Source organism: Micropterus dolomieu, linkage group LG17, assembly GCF_021292245.1.
Source record: "Micropterus dolomieu isolate WLL.071019.BEF.003 ecotype Adirondacks linkage group LG17, ASM2129224v1, whole genome shotgun sequence".
In the NCBI taxonomy this organism is placed as follows: domain Eukaryota; kingdom Metazoa; phylum Chordata; class Actinopteri; order Centrarchiformes; family Centrarchidae; genus Micropterus; species Micropterus dolomieu.
Window position 1 is genome coordinate 30,005,200 of NC_060166.1, and position 18,272 is coordinate 30,023,471.

The 18,272-nt window shown below is 40.7% G+C and overlaps 1 protein-coding gene across 5 annotated transcripts in view; it reads left to right on the top strand.

Moving 5' to 3' along the window:
- stard13b (StAR-related lipid transfer (START) domain containing 13b) overlaps positions 1 to 18,272 on the top strand; it is a 60,146-nt gene that overhangs the window by 38,781 nt on the left and 3,093 nt on the right. For all 5 annotated transcript variants that reach the window (XM_046073203.1, XM_046073206.1, XM_046073205.1 and 2 more), the window contains 7 exons: positions 11,859 to 11,930; positions 12,997 to 13,078; positions 14,666 to 14,729; positions 15,737 to 17,097; positions 17,207 to 17,377; positions 17,671 to 17,830; positions 18,052 to 18,250. In XM_046073203.1, the coding sequence (XP_045929159.1) occupies positions 11,859 to 11,930; positions 12,997 to 13,078; positions 14,666 to 14,729; positions 15,737 to 17,097; positions 17,207 to 17,377; positions 17,671 to 17,830; positions 18,052 to 18,250 (2,109 nt within the window). The remainder of the gene's footprint in view (positions 1 to 11,858; positions 11,931 to 12,996; positions 13,079 to 14,665; positions 14,730 to 15,736; positions 17,098 to 17,206; positions 17,378 to 17,670; positions 17,831 to 18,051; positions 18,251 to 18,272) is intronic.

Genomic DNA, 18,272 nt, shown 5'->3' on the forward strand with positions numbered 1-18,272 from the left:
AATGCTAATTCACCAGGAAAAAAAGCCTTCATTGTTAACTTACATCCAGCAAATAGTACACTCAATATGTTTTGATCCAAATAAGAAGCTACAGCAAATTTGTCTTGGATAAATGAAGCATATAGCAGAGATATTAAAATTTTAAGTTAACATTTACATTTTATAATATTTTTGTTTTACAAAAGCATACAAAAGTCCACATCTGCTTATCTAAAGAAAGTAAATTTTGAATAAATATCTAAAGACAGTATAGATTACTGTTAAGTATTGATAATATAACTGGTATTTCAGGCTTTACTTAAAAGCACATTACAGTCTTGTGATAGTATAGTGTGTATTACTCTTATAGTACATTTTCCCCTCATCTGCATGTAAAGAATGCCAGAGTTCAGCACTTGGCTACCCTCCTGTGGTAGAAATGTACAGTCATTGGCTGGAAAAACTGATGGAGGCGCAAAGACAGCATGCATCCGGACCACAGACATTCAGTCGCTGTCTCTTCACTTTATAGGCCTTTCAGCCAGGGAGTGACTGTCTGAACACAGCCTGTCATTGATGGTTACGCATGACAAATGGCCCTACATTTTCTATTAATGCGCTGTGTGCATGAGGGAGAGACTCTGTGAACGCTCTGATAAAGCAGAACAATCACATCTCTTTCACTAGTTGGCATTCTTGATAAGCTACGCCGCACCTCATCATACACAGCAACACATGCTGACAGTATCATCATCTCTGCTGCGACTCACAAGTTTGTTGCATGAGTGCTGCAAGGCTCCGAAGGCAGTCTTGTGGCCGTTCACTTTGATGTCATTAATTAGAACCAGTGTCCCTACGGATGGCTCCATGCTTTTATTGCGGAGGTCCTGAGAGGGATTTCTCACGGTAGGGGCCCTTGTTCTGACATTGGCCCCCTTTCTACCCTCTGACTTGCAGAGGCCATTTCAGAAAGGGAGGGAACCCCACGTGGTCCCCTCTGGGATCCAGTCCAAAAGAGAGGGAGGTGGACCTAATGGAGCTCTGCAGGATTTGACATCAGAGGAGTTTCTTCTGGATGTTTTTCTCTTCCTCTTTTACCCGTATCCTGTACTTTACAGAGCTGTGGTCACAAATGAGGCATCATTTGTCAGTTTACAGTGTTTTTACTCATTAGCATCTGCTAAACTTAAAAGGTTGCTTGTGTGGGTGCCTTGACTTACAGAACATATGTTGATAACTTTCCGGTCAATATTTTTCCATGTTTGAGTAGAAATTTCAGGTCAGCTGGCTGAGTGTTTGTCAGTCATTCATAGTCATCCCCCATTTGTGTAATACTGCACTATCGGAAAACCAAATTACAGTGTTTATAGAGGCTATCAAAGCGAAGGAAGAATTACAGCCACACAACCATATATTATGAGTGGGAAACAGCATGACATGGCAAGGCATGCAGCCTGCTATGCTTTACATAAAACAAGACATGTATGGACTTCAAATCAGGACACACACATCCAAGAACTTGTGATACACTCTCTATGTTGGTAGGACTAAAGAGAAATACAGTTAACTGCATGACCACATGAGACACTGTAGGAGGCAACTGTTGATTTTTTTTGTTTTTTTTTCTGAACTCATTACTACACATAAACACAATCCCAGGTTTCTGTTTAAGACTGTGGATCAGCTGGTAAACCCAACCCCTCCTTGCGCCTCAGCTGGAAGTAATGATGACTGTGAATTGTTTTTATCTTATTTTATCAATAAGGTGGTGGCAATCAGAGCCTCTATTACCCCCACGGCCTCTTACTCAGAGGTCCCTCACCAGCAACAAGAGAGTTTTAACCAGTTTTATCCCATCGACTTGTCTGAGCTTTTCAAACAGTATCAGAAATGAGAGTGTCCTCCAGCCCACTTGATGTAATACCTACAGATGTTTTACTGAAAGTAATAGATTCTGTTGGTCCCCATTTGATCTCTGTTTTTAACAGCTCCCTATCTACTGGTTGTGTCCCTGATTATTTTAAAACGGCTTGCGTGAACCCACTTTTAAAGAAACCTGGTTTAGATCCCTCCCTCCATCAAAATTTTAGACCAATTTCAAAACTGCCTTTTATTGCAAAGATTCTAGAAAGAATTGTGTCCAAACAGCTGCTCACTGTACTGGAAAATAACAAATTATTTGAAAAGTTTCAGTCTGGTTTCAGGAAGTACCACAGCCTGCCCTGCTTAAAGTCACCAATGACCTTTTAATGTCTGCTGATGAAGGCATGTGCTCAGTCCTGGTACTCCTGGACCTTAGCGCTGCTTTTGACACCATTGATCACAACATCATGTTAGACAGACTGAGACACTGGGTGGGGATCTCTGGTACTGCCATAGAATGGTTTTCATCCTACCTGTCAAATAGGAAGTTTTGCGTGTCTGTAAACAACTATGTCTCTTTGTTCTGTCCAGCTTAATATGGTGTACCTCAGGGTTCGGTCTTAGGACCCATTTCACAAATATACTTGCCCGTCAGATCCACAGACCCTGGAATGCTGAGTTCACTTAACAACTGCCTTTGTGAAGTTAAAAAATGGATGTCAAATAATTTCCTCCAGCTGAACTCCAACAAAATAGAAATCCTGGTCATTGGATCCCAGCAGATGGCAAATCAAATACTGCCATCTGCTGGTTCCCTAGTAAATCACATTAAGCCTGTGGCGAAGAACCTTGGTGTTTGGTTTGATAGTAATTTAAATTTCAAGCAGCACACCACAAAGCTTGTTCAATCATGTTTTTATCAACTTAGAAATATAGCAAAAATTCGATCTATGCTAACTTTTAAGGACACCGAGACCATTTTACACGCCATCATCTCATCACGCCTGGATTATTGCAACAGCCTTTTCACCTGTTTTATCCAAAAATCTATTGATCGACTCCAGACTGTCCAGAACTCAGCTGTCAGGCTTTTAACCAGAACAAAGAAATATGACCACATTACTCCTATTTTAGCTTCATTACACTGGCTCCCAGTATGTTTTAGAATTGACTTTAAAATTCTATTGATCACTTTTAAAGCTCCTTATGGCCTCTCGCCTTGTTATATTTCTGAACTTTTAGTCCCATACACACCAGCACGTACCTTGAGATTCTCGGGCAGAGGTCTGTTGTCTGTTCCAGAGTCTCGACTGAAAACTAAAGGGGACAGAGCGTTTGCTGTCAGGGCCCCGAGGCTCTGGAACAGCCTGCCCGAGGAAATCAGGTCGGCTGAGTCAGTGAACTCTTTTAAGTCCCTTCTTAAAACATACTTTTATAGGAGAGCCTTTCCCGATCTTATTTGACTTTATTTTATCCCTTTTATTTTATTCTATTTTACTAATTTATATTATACTAATGTATATTTATCTTAAACATGTATTTTAGTCTTTTCAATGTTTTCATGCTTTTATCTTGTATTGTTTTTGTATTATTGTCTCTTGGGTATTATTGTCTTTACACTTGTTAAAGCACTTTGTAACTTGTTTTTGAAAAGTGCTCTACAAATAAAGATTATTATTATTATTATTATTAAAAAGACAACTGAAAAAGCTTAGATCAGAGTCTTACTGACAGAGAGGAAGGAAGAAAGGAAAGTAGAGAGAAGGAGGGAGGAGGAAGAGAGAAGTGGAGAGCTTCAAGGGGATGTTAGTGGACAGAAAACAGAGCTGGGGGAAAGTCAAGCAGACCCAGGGTTGAACTTTCCCATTCTGCCCAAGAGCAGCACAGATGCCCACAGGTATAATACCGCTCCTAATCTATTACATCAGGCTATCTTACTGTTTAAATGCTTCCTGGGAGGATTTGTCATGCTAATTTTGATTTTGAGGAGCTCTGTTTAATAAAAAAACATTTTGGAACAAGGACCAAAAACAACATGGACATAAGAATGACTATTTGGCCAAAATCACTATTTCTGAGAGAAGAAAACTGTTGAATATCATCATAGATACCTAGCCCCTTCATGTGTGTTATCACTGACTAGCCTGAATTATTCATCCTGCACTGTGTTGAGCAAATAACTTCAGCTAAACAACTAGCAAAATGATTACTGTGCAAAGACCAACACTGGGTTGAAGAAATAGTCCAGGTTTTGGGGAGGTATGTCTGGATGAAATGAAAAAGGAAATCTCCAAAAGCCAAAGTTAATGTTTTTGTCACCAAAGAAAGCAAATCTTTCATAAAGGCCTCCAAGATGTCAAAACACTTTAATATGCGTGGGAACATGGATGTAGTCCAGGGTCTGGAAGTGTTTAGCTTGTGCATTGTGCCTTGGAAGACACAGAAGTTTGTATTTTATCTACTGATTGATTTCTGTTCTCTTCCGAGTTGCTGGCCGTAAAGTGGAGGTACTTGGATCTGGATATTGCTGATATGTCTACTCCTTTCTAGAGGTTTGGGTCAAAGGTTCCTTTTCAAGAAAAGAACACTCCTCTGGTAGTATCTGGTGGAAGTCATGCGCCAAGGTATCCTGTAGTGTGATCAAAGGGGAAGAAGGAGAAGACCTGTCTGTGAAGCTGCAGTACACTCAACACTTCCCCTTGATTTTGCTGTTTGCTAAACAACCCTGGTTGAATCAACATGTGGTTGTTAGAACATTTTCTCAAAACTGAGTGAATGTGAAACACTGTAGCAAGTAGGATAAATACACTGCAAAGCTAACGGTTTGAACTTTGAAGCCACGGTTTGTTCAGAGGCCACATAGCCAACACATCGTAGCCCATTATTTGTCTTCTGGCTAGTGACTCCACACCAGACCCAGTGGGCTATCATTTTACAGTATGGGTCTGGTATAATTTGTGAATCTTTCACTGAAAGGCTATTTGTGGTGAGATGAGACAGTGACTCTCTGATAATGTTTGCCGTTTTTGTCACATGCAAGCGTCTGCTTTTGGAAAAAGCTTGAAGTGATTTTCCATAGTTTAAACATTAAACATCATGCGGCATGGTTTTAACTATGTAACCCTCCAACAAGCAGTGATCCATCTTGGTTTTGTGTTCTCAGGCAGGACTGTGTGAATTAAATGAATCATCTTTGGCTTTTATTATGAGACTACTGATTTCCAACACTGAACAAAAATATGGGTAAAATGATTGACCGTGTTGGTTGTGTGTGCATTGTATTATCATTACTAACATGTAATGCTGCGAAAGCTGTGACGGGTGTTTCCAGACTTGAGAGAGAGAGATAAAAGGAGAGACAGACAGAGAAAGAGAGAGAGAGAGTGAGTTGATGGGTTGTTACCCCTGAAGATAAAAGAACCTTCTCTCTGGGTGTCCTTCTGGGGTGAAGGAGAGTGTTACCACAGCTGTGCCCCCCTTGTTTAAATTCAATACAGGACCTCAAGAGAAAAACACAGCTCAGATGACTTTTGACCCAGCAGGCTTTGGCAATGGTCAACAACAGCAGCTCCCTAGCTCACACAGTGATGTTATTTACTCTCAGAATCAATAAACTCTTGCTGTGAGTGTGTGTGTCTGCTGTGAAGTGAAAGATGGACCTCAGTCTTTCACCAGTGGATTATTAATTATTCCTAAAAGAAAAATACTACGATTCCTTGTTTATACTCAAAACGGTATGTATCTACAATTCATCTTTTAACAGAGAAGAAAAAGAATTGAAGAGCAAATGATGATGATATGTGCCCTATTTCAAAAGGCTGATCTGTAATGTATAAAGTGGCTCTTAAATGAATCGTGGGTGTCTGTGAAACTCTGACCTACGCAGGTTCAGAATGCTAATGCCACCTTGGCACAGGCTTTTCCTAGGCTGGCGCTGTGTTTGTCCTCTAGTTCCCCGTCCTCCAGGAGGCATTGATGTCTGTTTTGTATATCTATCCATTACTGGAGATCTGTGGTCCACTGAAAGGAACTCTCCATAGGTCACAGTGGACCACAGGGCAAAAAAAGGCCCAGGTAATTTGTATTTGGGAATTTTGCTTTGTTGTCTTAGCAACGCAGCCTAGAGCTGATCATTTTAAACCTGCATCCCATGTCGACTGCAGGATAACAGGTCCCCTGTGTGCCCCACAGGATCAAATGAAGGGGCTGGAAGTCCGTAGGTGATTCAACACTGGCTCTCTATAATTACTCAGCCTGGGGAGCCAGCCAGCACATGTGCCAATCACTGCATCAAGAATAAAGTCACATCCTCAAAGGCGCTGTGTTGTTACTCACCTTTGCAGACAGATAATCTCCTACATTTGGCTATTGTCCTTTGTCTCAACACCTTGCCAGTTTATAGGTGATGAGAGTGCTGTGAACTGAAGACATGTTGTGACATTAGTGAGTGGCACCTCCTGTCACGCTAATGATTGTGGCATATTGTGCCGAGGATGTTGGAGACTGAGGGGCATGTAGAGCTTTGTTAATTAAAACCTGCTCTTGAAAGAGGAAGGCTTTATTCCCACGACATTAGGTCAGTTACATGGGGCAATGCAGTATTAATCCACCTTGTGTATTTCCAGCAAGATCCGAACTCGTACAGACAAAAACAGATCTCCTGTATCACCAATCATTTTGCTTCTTGGCCATCGTGTCCATCTGTATGCTATCATTTGTTATTATTTGTGCTTCCAGTTTGCTCCCCTATGCACAATTAGAAAAAGTCAGACAGAGGGAAATGTTAGGCTATTTTGGGCATGAGACATCAGATGTTGTGGTTTTTGGGCAGACTGGAAGGGGGGGCAGTGTGTTTCCCCTGGATCTCTGTCTAGTCTTACTTTTACAGTAAGGCTGACTGCTCACTGTGAGTGGGTGTCTGTATGCAATTAGCATCATAAAGGGGAAGGAGTGGCCTCTCCTCCATGCCTCCCAGCGTGACGACACCTCTCCGCCAGCCAGCCCATTAGTGGAATCTTTTTTTTTCACCCATATTACTGGCTCACTCTGTCTTTCTCCAGGTGTTTTTGATACAGACAATCTCAGTGCTCAGTCTGTGTGTTTTTTGACTGATATATTTGGCTGGCTTGTCTGGCTGATTCATTCAGATGTCTCTGCAGAAGTGCAGTGTGGGGGAGGAATGGATAGACACATTTGTAACCGTGCACAGTTAGTACTTATAAATTCAAGTGGTTTGTTTTAGAGTGCTTTTAAAGCTCTGAGTGCATTCATTGTTAAATGGTTTGTTAAGGTGACTAAAGTGGACTGCATCTGTGCTTTGTACACAGTCGTGGCCCCAGTAGGTCAGAAGAGTTGTGTTTTACAAGAGGAAATGGCAAAAATGTCATGAAGCAACAGGCACAGTAGAAGCGGGCTAAATATGGAATTCTACTTGAGCTGTAGGAAATTATGAATAGATGTGATGTCCTTACGTAATCAGGGTGCAATGGCAAGCCCCAATATTTGAATGTGCGTGTCATTTTATCCACACATTTAAACTAATAGATTTTCCTTGCACATCATATATTTATATTAATTATATGTAATCTTAGCTTTCATAATATAATGATAAATTGGATACAACTGGGAAACATGACAGCAGGTTTGGAAAATGGATCTCTTCTTAAACAGATGGACTTCAGTCAATACTGTACGTACAGCACTGCCAAATAAGGGAAGCAGACATTGTAGGGATATTAAGATTACCAGCTCACCATAATGTATCCACTTGGCAAACCCGCTCACTATATCCTCTTTATTTATTAGAGTTTGTCTACATATATGCTTTAAAAAAAACAAACAGAAATTGTGTGTGTGTATTTTGTTATATTTTACCTTCTTCTGTCTTAAGAATTTACATTGTAAGCTTAGATCGATGGTGAAAATTGTTGCCCAAAAAATGTCTTTTTTAGATAAGAAATAAATCACTTAAAAATCTGTTTGTGTGTGTGTTTGTGTGTGTGTATATATATATATATATATATATATATACATATAATTCACATAGTAGTCATTATGTTTGTTTTATTCATTATATTTAAGGAAATCTTTTCAGATACTCTTGAAATAACTTATTCTATGTTTTCAGTCAAATGACACAGTAAGAGTGTCACTGTCTCAGATCATACAGATCCCACAATCCCTCCCATTCATTGATTTTGCCTCAGACAAAGAGGCTGAGACGGAGGTGAAACAGATGAATATATCACTCTGATGATGTTAGCGCAGAGTCTTGTAAGCTGAGTGCCTCAGCATGATTCACTGCTGCTGATTGCTGACAGTTTATGTCATGGTTTTCCCCCTGTTCAGCTGCCTACGTTTTTTCCATTTCGTTGACCTTCTGGAACAACATCTGGACTCTGCAAAACCATGCTTCCCTTTTGTTTGTTTAAATAAACATTTCCCACAGCGTTAACACTTCTTGGATGAAATTTTTGAAAGATTCTAAAAGCTGACATCATGTAATCCGGCCAAAATGACTGAAAACAAAGAATTACAGGAAATGGTAAATTCTTCACATTTAAAAACCATGTCTTGAACTTTAAGAAGAGTCCCAAAATTCAGCGGCAATGTTCACTGTGTGGCTGCAGCTTAGATCTTTGCCAAAAATGTGCTGAGTGGGGAATAAAAGAGTTGTCGTGGGCAGAGCCGGGTAGGAGGGTCGGGCAGAAGAAGCTGAGGGCGGAGGGAGAGGGGGTGAACGTTATGGAGTCTGCCACAGAAAGGGGTGGGTTGAAGGAGAGATTTAGTGTTGGGACAGGCACATGGTGGTTGGGGGTAGATGGAAAGAGAAAGGGGAAACAGGGAACTGTGGATCTCAGTTCAAACTGCAAGCTGTGTTCAGAGAGAGCAGGAATGTGGCTCAGCGTGGGAATAAAGATGCTCTTGACATCTTAAGAGACACTCTTAAGTCTTGACGGATATATGAACCACTCTGGCTGTATGATGAAAATATCCCGTAAGTACACAATAATTTGTTAGCAGAAATAAACTATGGTGTTGGTTGAATAAAGGATTTTGTAGAGTATAGACATATTAAAGCTTCAATGATGATAATGGTGTGCTTTTATTTGCAATAAGCCTGAACGAATGAATCTGCTATTTTTTGTTTTCCAAAATAGTATGAAAGAAAGAGGAGTACTATTAGTCAAAAAGGTTTGCTGTCAGACAGATGCAGCGCAGGACAAAAGAAAAGCATATCATAACATCTAATGTTTTCACTCATGTAGTTGGATGTAAATATTTTCTGAAAGAGTGGAATGTGAACAAGCCTTTAAAACTGTCATAATTTTGGCAGTGCTTGTGTCTACTCAGCCCAAGCACTGTCCCAAATATGCCATATCTTTTCTTGTGGCACTTTGGTTATGCAATTCATTGCTGACATATGACATGTTACCAATGTTCTTGATAGCGAACGTTGCATAACGTTCACTGTAAAGGCAGGAGTCACCCTTTCCATAGATACTTTAGTCATACACAGCTTTTAACATTCTGGGCCATTGTGTCACAGCCAAACTGGGTTTCATCTTTTTGTGAAACTGTAATTTTATACACAATTTTAAAGCTGCAGGTTTTGGAGCGCAAACACAAGTTCTCATTCATTGGCATGGTGCCCGCCCAGCCTTTTATACACAAGAGATTTCCTTAGAGAGAGGATGAGAGGACAGAATGTCTCGGTATCGTGTTACAGAATGCCAAACAGAGAGGAATTCCCAGCTCATGTTACTTGCTCCCAGTGGTCCAACCTGCGGCTGTGGGACATAAGATGACCTGGCAGTGCTCTCTCTACGTGCTGCAGTTGAATAATACAGGCCTGAAATTATCCGCCTGGGAGGGAAGCCTAGCTGAACAGAAAACCTGTAGCTTGTGGTGATACAGGTGGGAACACAGCAGAGAGGCTTCTGGCAGTATACACATGACCTAACTGCTGGTTAAGGGGCTAAACAGTAGACTTTTGTCATCCAAGGACACAGGGAACTGTTAATATTTATACAGTTGTTGGTCATTCTGAAGACCAAAGTCACTTTTCATTGATTTTCCAGTGACACAGACGTGAAGCAGCCGATGTGAGTCCTGTATCAACAGTTTTGAAAAACATGGGATAGCAGTATCTTCATTGCAAGGTTACAGTCGCTGTAATTACACAGTATTGTGTGATGAATGACCGCGGTTCATGTTTCAGCTGTAGTGTGACAGGCACAGACCGAGAGTGGAACTGAGACGTTAGATGTGTGATGGGAGAGTTGTTTGTTACCAGTGGGTGCAGCTTATGTGTAACCCCTTTTGGATGATGTGTTTATGCTCTTTACATTGTGGGAAGCTGGCTAAACCACATTTGTGTGTATGAGGAAAAAGAGACGTTGGAAAATGTATTAGCTGTTGGCTTTTGCTGAGGCACTGGAATTGGTAAGAATATTTTCATGTTAGATTTAAAGTCTGTGAGTTATCATTTTTATGTGAAATGATAATTCCCATTTACCATTGTGGTTTCTATTTCTCAGTAATGTAGCTGTTGAGTGACTTACTTTGGTAGTGAATGGTAGATGATAGAAATAATTACCTATGTATTTTGCTGCAGAATATCCTGCTCACATGATTGTTCTGTCTAAGCCTAAACAATTTATTAGTTATGAAAATCGTTTCTGATAGTTTCCTGTCAATCATATTTCTCATTTCTCATTTATTTATTTAAGGACAGTGCACATTAATCAACATTTCTGTAAATGTGCCAGTGTTAGCCAGCAGGCTAATTTTTAACTGTAGTCCATTGGCAAGATGTTATACTAGGCACATAATGTAATATAATGGATTAATTGACAAATCCTTTCAGCTCTGCTTTTGTTACAATAAAGTAAAGGAAAACTGTCTCCAGATATATTGAAAGAGTAAATTTGACATTACTGGTATGAGACTTATTGGTGAAATATAATGTTTACTTGCCTCTTCCTTATTCTGGTGGTTTTATTCAGTTATTAATTAAACATAAAAGCAGACTGTGTAATGTAGCACTGGTGTGGCAGACAGTATGTCTCACTGAGGCGGTAAATGGCACCCAACTCTATTAGCATTAATGGAAAGGTGCCAACAGTCTGTTTCCTCTCCTTGTCATCAGGGGCTCTGAAGCCTGCAGACGGCTAGCTCAGTAGGTCAGCAGGACCAGCGTGTGATTCTCTGACGACTATCAGAAAATGAATCTTGCTTGGGCTCTATAAAAGAGTCACAGAGAGCTCTTGTAAATATAATTTTAATCTGTTCCATAGTCTGTATCATTCTTTTAATGTTGTTCTCTTCAAATGTGTTATTTCATTATTTACGTGTCTTTTTAAAGATGTGGTTTATACAAGATAGTATCATTCTCTATGCCAGTGGTTCTCAAACTGGGGTGCATTCCACTTCAGAGGGGTCATGGATGTTGAGCAGAGAGTTGCATGAATATAATTCATTGGGTGACATAACAACAACAAAAGTGATCTGATGCTAGCGAGGCTATATTGCTAACCTGAGTCTTGTTTATTTCAGCCGCCTCTATTGTTAATGATTGATCAAAATTGAATCCACTTTTTTTTGGCTTCTCAAGGGGGCGAGTTGGACATCTTCTTTATACAGAGTATGGTGGTGCTGCCTTTTCACCCATTTTACTTTCTTTAAAGTCTTCAGTTTGATAAAAGTAAAATGACAAAAGATGGTTATATAAGGTCCCATGCTGTTTCATGTGAGTGAGCTGGGATACCTCTACCCAGACAGACTGACCGGCAGGGTAATCATCACATCCATGCTATCTCAGAATAATCAGAAAGGGGTTTCAGTTAGAGAATCTGTCCATCGCCAAGTCTGTTGTGTTTGTAGGATACCAGATGCAGAGGGATTTTTTCTGCTTGGTTTGATGCTCCAGTGGTTTTGTCAAAATAAAAATCACTTAATGTGGCGAGTTTCGCTTTTTATCCCTGTTTTAAAACACACAATTTCTTGTGTTTCAGAAATTGAAGCGAAAGAGGCGTGTGACTGGCTGCGGGCAGCAGGATTTCCCCAGTATGCTCAGCTCTTTGAAGGTAATAAAAGCACTCCGTAAACTCCCACACACATTCATCAAAAAGGGGGGAAATATTATTGGGTTAAAAGATAGAGATTAATGAAGTAGGCCACCAATAAAATGGCTCTGTAATTAACCAAAAATGGTGCTTTTTTTATATCTGTTGTGAATGAAACACTGTTATTGCTTAAATGTGGGCTTGATAAGTGATGAGATGAGATGAATAATGGTATGCAGTGTCATCTGGTTTGTCACCCCAGTCTCCAATGCTGTACACAAAACCATGTATTCACGGGCTGCATAGTGATCCTGTTGGATCCCCCGAAACCACAAAACAAGCGGAACATCAGCTGCTTTTAAGTCTAATCTTTTCCAAGCTACGGTTACTACATAAACATGTCTTCAGTGCTTAGACTGAAGTAATAGGAAGAAATGGGTTTGATCAGAGCTTAAAGTAGCTTTACTCCCTCAGATCTTTGTGTCAAGGCCAGACTTTTGAAGTGCTTTGGTGCAATATATGTGTTTGCTGTCAGTTTGTAGATAGTTGCAATGGAGGTCAAGCAATGTGCAGTAATAACGGGAGTGCAAAGCAGCTAACATAAGTTTACTTTGCGGGGGGTCATGTATGAGCAGCGACATCGATAATGACGTGTTATTAGGATGTTATCATTTTTTAAAGCCTACAGTATATCTAAATGTCTGTCCCCTTAAGGAACAGGCTGGGCCTTGTTGAGGTTTTAGCGTTTAGTGCTGCTTCTGCTTTTCATAAAAAAGTTAACAACTTCACATGAATGCAGTGGAATGTTAGATTCAGAGGGTCTGGATTCAGTCTCTTAAGTTATGTAAGAGGAGGCCCATACCCAGAGCAAGACGTAATAACTGCACAAGCCCATGCGCTGTTATTCAGGCAAATTCTGTCTCTTCTTATTAGCATCACATACAAAACAAGTTTGATGGTCTCCCAGACTTCAGTTTACTTGTGGAAAGAATGTGGTTTCCAGATCTTTCTTTCCACTTATCTATTTAGAAGACCTACTGAAATATCGAATGTAATTTCAACACAGCCTTGTGCATTTTTTCTTCAGATTCCCAGTTCCCCATTGACATTACTCCTGTGAAAAGAGATCATGACTTTCTGGACAAAGATCTCGTGGAACCCCTGTGCAGGTAACCAGATGAATGACTCAACTATATCACTGTCACAAATAACTCCTTGCCCCAAGGAAGTGAAACTATGTGATTGTAAGGACAATGCTCGGGATCTTTTTCTCTTCAAGATTTTGAGCTTCTCTCTGCCAAAAATGCATGAGAAATATTGGATGTGTCTTTTCCCAATTTGTAGATGTCAGACAGTATTAAGAATACAAAGTTCAACTGGTGGCTCCACATCAGTCCCTTGTAGGGCAAGACTGCTCGTGTACTTTTTCAAGCCGAGATGAAAACAGCACTTCAGTTACCACAGTAACCATAGTTACCATCCCGAGAGGGAAGCAGGAGGAGCGTGAGGGTTGCCTCGCACTGCTCAATATACTGTGACTCTAAACAACCCTAAAGCAACTAATCTAAATTCCAAACTAGCCACGGGATAAATAGAAGACAATTGGAAACAGTTCCACCTCCAAAGTGATTTTGCCCATGACTTCCCAGCATCTCTATGGTAACATAAGGATAGCTTTGTTGTCAGTTGCGCCATTACAGTCTAGTATGCAAAAATAAATACCACCCTACATACTGTGGGTGTCTTTGATAGAACTGAAACTGATAGATATTTCATGTATGTGAGTGCTCTCCCTTATCCCTGGCTAAGCAGCCTCCTTTTTTAGTAACCACATTCAAAGCTCTTTAGGCCTGTGGAATAAAGGGTCCCCAGCTTAGAAATCCTCTCTTCAGTTGGGTCCCACTATCTACAGTAGCAATCATGAGAACCTTGTCTTGGGCTAACCCCTATCATCTATAGCATTGGGGGATAGTTACAGCCACCATCTGAGGACATTTACTGTCACAGAACAATACTAATAAAAAATTAAAATAAAAAAACAATAACAAAGTCTGTTAGCGATATCAGGAGCTGTTAAAGCCTGTGATTATCATACCACAAATGACTTTCTTTTGTGTAAAACCAAGACACAGCTGGAGTGTATTTTGTCATGCCGTCATCTTTTCCCTCGTGCTATTGTTGGTTCATGTACAGTTTTTAGTGCTGTTTTTATGTGCTTTATATATCACAGTTTGCACACCCACAAAACCTCTAATCACTAAGCACATGACTGTATGGTTGAATACAAATATTGAAAACGTTTTATTACTTCTCTGAGAGATTTTTGGAAAACTGAGTTCAGGACATTTGCATTAGTATTTCAGAGGCAAAGCTTTCATGTTGTTATTGGGCCAAGCAAAGTGCTATTACAAACACCATATTTGTGTAAGTCTGGCACATCTGTAGATTAAGATTTACATGTCTATAGGCTGTGAACAGAAATGTGGTTAATCCATTAGTTTGCCTTAAATTCACCTTTCTTCAAACTACTGCACAACACAGGTGAAGCCACAATCACTTAGATCCAGTGCTGAGAGAAAGCAAACAGAGCAACCAACAATTTCTGGTGTTCATTAGGTTTAGGATGTTGTGACACAGACAAAAACCCAGACCAGCAGATCCAGTTTAACAATTAAATAGCATACAGAATTGGATTTAAACTATTCTGGTGTTGTTTGTTTATAACAGTTTTCATCCTTGGGCGGTTTTTCTTTCAGGCGACTCAACACCTTGAACAAGTGTGCCTCTATGAAACTTGATGTCACCCTTCCGAAGAAGAAAGTAAGTGCTGACACTAGATTACAAGCTATATCATCAAAATTACGCTTCTGCAGTCTTTGAGTGGATTATTCAATGAAAAGTTCAACACTATGAAGTGCAACACTATGCTATATACATTTTGGAAAACACACTCACCAAAGTATATATCATTTTAAAACACTACTGATTCGGTTGGTAAAACCTTTTTTTTAGCCAGGAGGCTAGGCTTAAGTAGGCTATTTTGAAATATAATACTGTACCTCTTAGGGTTTGTTTTGGTCTTTACGCTTTAAGCTTCATTCTTTGACAATTGTCATTAGTAATTTGTAAAAAAATAAAAATAAAAAATAAAACATAGAAGACAAACGTCAATGCCTCTGTAAGAAATGGTATTTTCTTACAAAGATTGCCTTAAGTTATGTATATACTTTCCGCACCAGTACAAATATGATCTAGCTTCATCCCTTTAACCTAGATTCTATGATATTTGAGATTATGCCATTGTAGTCATGCCTATTGAGTGTAATTGCTTTTTATCTGTCCCCACTTTGCAATGTAGCCTGCTGGTTTATATTTATGATTTTTCCTGTCTTGATGTAATTTATTTATGTAAAAGTCTGCAAGTCAAAGGAATCATTTGTCTGGTGTTATAACACTGTGGGGGTGATTTTATGATGTTATTAAGTCTGAGCAGACATATCCTCCATCTATTTCCAGCATTTCCTATTCCTAACTGCTATTTGTGATGTAGATGATATGTGTGATGTTATATGGCACATAAAGAGGAAAAATGTGCAAAAATATATTTTGTGGATGAAGCAAAGTTTGAAAAAAATGCAATTATTATTATATTGTAATATGTATTAATGTATTTCCATAGTGTGCATTAAGTACTTATTATTATTTAATTGTGTAGTTATAAGATCATTTTTGAGAGACCTTAAAAGAAACATCCATTACTACTATAGAAGATAAAAAAAATACCAAATTAAATCTTTTAATTACTGTAGCAATCTGTCTTTCCCTAGAGTGAAGACTCCGATGAAGAAGACTTGTTTGCTATCAGTGACAAATGGACCTTTGAGTGGAGTAGCAGGCGTTGGTCCAGGTTACAGGACATTGAGTGTCTGCTGGGAAACCACAGCGAGGGTCAGCCCTCCAGGGACAACGTGCCTCTGAGAATCACTACCAGCAGCGAGAGTGTTCTGACGGACCTCAGCGAGCCAGAGGTCTCTTCTTTACATAGTGAGAGCAGTGGAGGCAGCGGTCTAAGGGGCCTCAGTACAGAGGACTCTGACTGCTCTAACCGCACCTGCTCGGATTCTGCAGCAACGCCAGACTGTACTTCTCTCACAATGCCTCAGCCCAAAGAAATTGCTCACTACTGTTCACTACCGGATAAGCATGGCAAGGCTAGCCGCATCCGTGCCAAAGACTTCCTGAAGCGCATGGAGACACTGCGCTCCCGAGGAACTCTGGGAAGGGTTCATAAAACGTTGGTCATCAGTTCTCCAGTGCTGCAGCAGGAGGCCCAGGCACTGAAGACCCTGCGGTGCGTTGAGATCATAAATGGAGATGGTGGGGCTCCAGAAACACCGTCCAACAAAGTTCTGCCGTCCCATTCCAGTAGTGAGGGTAGCAGCCATTCTAGTGGCAGCGCTGTCAGCACACCCAGCCTGAAAGAGCGTAAAGCTCACCGGGCAGACTACAAACGCAGCGGCATGTATTTGGAGGATGTAGACATCTTCTCAGGCACCCAAGTAAATAAAGTTGCAGAACAAAACCGCAGGAATGAATTCTGCTCCTATGAAGACCTGGTGGTCCACATTCCCAAAGACCACAAGCCAGGAACCTTCCCCAAAGCACTGTCCATAGAGAGCTTGTCCCCAACAAATGGGGCCTCTATCAACTGGCACACAGGCAGCATAGACCTGGTCTCCCCACGGATTTCATGCAGGAAGGAATCCAGGCCTGTTACCCAGTGCTGCTCCAGAGGCAGTCGCATCAGTGTGTACGACAATGTTCCTGGCTCGCATCTGTATGCCAGCACTGGAGACCTGATAGACCTGGAGAAAGAGGACCTGTTCCCTCACCTAGATGATATCTTGCTGCATGTCAATGGTCTACAGCAGATAGTGGACCACTGGTCTAAGAATGTGTTGCCTGTTGGAGAAGGGCAAGCGCAGGTGGATGGCGGGAGGGAAGATCCAGTAGGCCTCCAGTCCTCTAGTCAGATCACATTGGACTTTGAGGGAAATTCTCTCACAGAAAGCCAGACCACACCTAGTTATGGGGACAGAGACAGAGTGTCACTTGCTGAGACCGAATCAACAAGGTTCAGGGAAAGGAGGGACTCAGGAGTAGGTGCTTCACTCACAAGACCTAATCGGTAAGACTCATGGAACTGTACTGAAGGTACTGAAATATTTGAAGTTACACTAGTTTAGGTCTTCTATGAAAACTTTTCTTTTTCTTTGCTGTTTACTTTATGGCATTAGGTTACGATGGCCCAGCTTTCAGATATCTAATCGCTTAAGTCACTCAGTGGCATCGCTGCAGATTACCAACCAGTCAGCAGGCCAGCTGAGTTTGTTACAGAAGTTTTCTCTGCTGCGTCTTACTGCAATCATGGAGAAGTACTCCATGTCCAACAAGCATGGCTGGACTTGGTAAGTCTCATTTTAACTTCCAAGATACACTTTTGGTGTGATTCATAATTAATTATATATTTTCTTGTGGAAGCACATTTTAATTAATTCCTTTGAACTGATTGCTCAATTCATTATATTAGTACTGTTAGTGTGTTTGTACAATATGGTATGTGTAGGCCTTTCTGCATCCAGATTCCCTTTTGGTTTACATATACTGTATATTTATATACTGTATATTTTGTTAAGTACTGTTACAGCATCATCTCCTGTTTAGCCAGTAGAGCAAGATGTCTTGTTGATGTCTCTTCCAGGTCTGTGCCAAAGTTTATGAAGAGAATGAAGGTACCGGACTATAAGGATAAGAATGTGTTCGGGGTGCCTCTTATAGTGCATGTGCAGCGTTCTGGACAACCGTTGCCCCTCGGCCTGCAGCAGGCCCTGCGGTATCTGAGGAGCGAGTGTCTTGACCAGGTCAGCCACAGTACACATACTTTCAGGTTGCATGTAACTTGTATTTTCACATGTGATGTAACAAGTGGTTGGGTTTATCTAATGGTGTACAGTTTTAGTGCACAGTGACTGACACAGGTTGTAGGCAGATACAATAGTATTATCATAATACAGTGAGCGGAACTGCTGTACAATGTAGTTACATAGTTAAGTTGCCATTTACACTTCTGTTTTGCTTCCAGGTGGGTCTCTTTCGTAAATCAGGAGTGAAGTCTCGAATTCAGGCTCTTAGGCAGATAAATGAGAGTTCTCCAGACAATGTGAACTATGAGGATCAGTCTGCCTATGATGTAGCTGACATGGTGAAGCAGTTCTTCAGGGATCTACCTGAGCCTCTGCTCACCAGCAAGCTGGGCGAGACCTTCCTCCATATCTACCAATGTAAGGACATACAGTAAATCTG